Here is a 2,500-nt window from a genome sequence, read left to right as displayed (position 1 = left end):
TTGCTTCCCGGGCTTCCTAAACGGGCTCGTGCCTCACATGACCTGGAACAAGTTACAGTGGGGACGCTACTTCGTATGCCGTTTAGAGAATTGCGTGTTTACATTTAATTCTGCTTGAATGTGTAGATATTTCAATACATTTTTACAGCTAGAGTTGATTATGTTCATATTTTATCCAGTGTATTTTCTATGATCAATATTAAATACAGACTCATTCTTTTAAAAAAAACAGGTTTTGATGTGTATTCGGTTCTTACTCAAAGATGAACTCTGACAACCCCATCAGTGGGCTGGGAGTGGAGTCGTGTGCATGGGATTGTGGCAACGGAACCTTTTGTTTTATGGTTATGGTACCATCCGGACGTATACAACACACGGACTCTGAAGATCGAGCCTACCGGCTGAGGTTACAGTAAACTGATAACTTAGGCGATAAAAAATATGTAACGTTAAATTCCACTGACTCCGTGGAAATGCATTGCATTGCCTGCAGGGCTCTACTCTGCGTCTCTCTTGGGAAAAGAGCGAATTTCAATCTTGGAACAGTACGCGTAAGATCAACAAAATGCCTCTCCGATTTACAAGTGAAGTCGAGCTACAAAGTGAATGAGAAATCACCCCTAACAAGCAGGTAAGTAATTAATTAATTCACAAGGCACCAGCAACAGCGGAATTCCTTAACCATAGTCTCAATATTGTCGGTTCGGAATGGTTTTTTCGTGCCATTAGTTTATGTGCTGTTGCCATGACGAATTTGACCGGCGTCAGGTTATCTGACAGGGTAGCTATTCTTACGTGTGCTGTGTCCTTCTTTTCCTTATTATGTAGCGACGACAAACGTTGGGATTGCATCTGGTATTTTTCATGCTAGTTGTTAAAATTGAATATTAGATTAAAGAATCCTTAGAGGTCTTCACTAATTTACAAAAGACACAGGAGGGGTAGACACAGGCGCCAGTAAAGGGGGAAACGCACGCTAGCATGAAAATAAGAGGGGAAGGCACAAATACACTTTAAAGTAACACTATGCAACGATTTGACACTTTTTGAGATATGGTTTTATAGGCAACTAGTTTAGGTACCATCCTCAAATTCATTTTGATAGCATATTGTCATGTGAAGGAAAGATAAACACCTGTGTCTTCCCCACTAGCCATCCAGGATATGCCCTATGTAGTTCTGTGTAACGGGCTGGTACACCCTGCAAAAATGGAAGAAAAGCTTTCACACGCATGACATTGCCAGCTAAACTGCCATAAGGAGTTCTGTTTCAAAACTAGAAAGTTAACTACCTAAAAGGCATGCAAAAACCTTGCACACCTCCAAGCCAAGTTGACACTGATAGAAGCTTGCCAACACACTAACTGGTGTCTTAGTTATAACTACTTCCCTACGCGCACAATCACAGAACCTACTTACCACCAGCATAAATGAGCGTGCACACCTTTGATGCTACAGTATACTACCACACACCTGAAAGATGTATACACAAAGAATGAACAAAATCTCAGGACGCAATTTAGAGAATCTTCATTTAGACATTTTAAAGCATACACAATGTCACTTTTTTTATAATACACTACTACACAAGAAAGATGTATACATGAATAATAAGCAAAATGACGCAATTTAGAAAAATCTTCGTTCTAAAGCATGGACCTTGACGCCGGTCAAATTTTGATGGCTGACGTTGTGAATCATCTCTGTTGCTTCCTACCCCCTTAAACTTGCCCAGGCGAAAGGTCTGTCAGCGGGTGCTGGAGCACTTTGACGCGCAGTATGCTGAGGAGCTGGGCAGCTTGTGGATGTCTGTGAGGTAGGCGGAGGACTGATAGATTCATAGATGCTTCCAGTTCAGTAGTGCAGTGGTGCCGATCCACGCTGAGATTCTAGTGGATGTTGAGGTTAAGTTATGTTAAGGATGTTAAGGTAATGTTAGGTTAATGTTATTTTAAGGTTGTTATGGTAATGTAATGTTAAGGTTGTTATGTTAAGGTTATGTTAAGGTAATGTAATGTTAAGGTAATGTTAGATTAAGGTTATATGAAGGTAATGTTAGGTTAAGGTAATGTTAATGTTAGGTTAAGGTTATGTGAAGGTAATGTTAGGTTAATATAATGTTAAGTTATTTCAGCTCATGTTTTCCTCTTCCTCTGGTCAGGTCTGTGTTGCTAAACCCGGACTGCTGGCAGCATGGGGTGATGTTGAACCGCTTCACTGACCTGGGCGACCTGAGGATGCGGCTGCAGGAGCTGGGATACACCAGCCTCCTCCCTCAGAGTGATCAGGAGCGCCCCAGCGCACACACACTCCCGCCGCCAGTCTCCGCCGGCTCCCTGGAGTGTGTGGTCCAGGAGCGCCCCAGCACACACACACTCTCCGGCGGCTCCCTGGAGTGTGTGGTCCATGAGCGCCCCAGCACACACACACTCCCGCCGCGAGTCTCCTCCGGCTCCCTGGAGTGTGTGGTCCAGCGGGCGCCCGTGCGTCTGCCCGCCCC

The 2,500-nt window shown here is 43.9% G+C and overlaps 1 protein-coding gene across 2 annotated transcripts in view; it reads left to right on the top strand.

Annotated features, from left to right (window-relative positions):
• The window catches only part of nsun3 (NOP2/Sun RNA methyltransferase 3), a 5,944-nt gene that overhangs the window by 451 nt on the left and 2,993 nt on the right, over positions 1-2,500 (top strand). Inside the window, exons 1-4 of one of the 2 annotated variants that reach the window (XM_031558241.2) lie at positions 1-631; positions 1,736-1,816; positions 2,162-2,348; positions 2,403-2,500. The exon at positions 1-631 is cut by the window's left edge and continues 451 nt beyond it; the exon at positions 2,403-2,500 is cut by the window's right edge and continues 158 nt beyond it. In XM_031558241.2, coding sequence (XP_031414101.1) covers positions 474-631; positions 1,736-1,816; positions 2,162-2,348; positions 2,403-2,500 — 524 coding nt within the window. In that variant the 5' untranslated portion in view covers positions 1-473. Of the gene's footprint in view, positions 632-1,735; positions 1,817-2,161 lie in introns of both variants that reach the window. The other variant, XM_031558240.2, reaches the window with a different exon arrangement.

Source organism: Clupea harengus, chromosome 21 (assembly GCF_900700415.2).
Source record: "Clupea harengus chromosome 21, Ch_v2.0.2, whole genome shotgun sequence".
NCBI lineage: Eukaryota > Metazoa > Chordata > Actinopteri > Clupeiformes > Clupeidae > Clupea > Clupea harengus.
The sequence above is the reverse complement of the archived record's forward strand: the minus strand, read 5'-3'. Positions and strand labels throughout refer to the sequence as shown.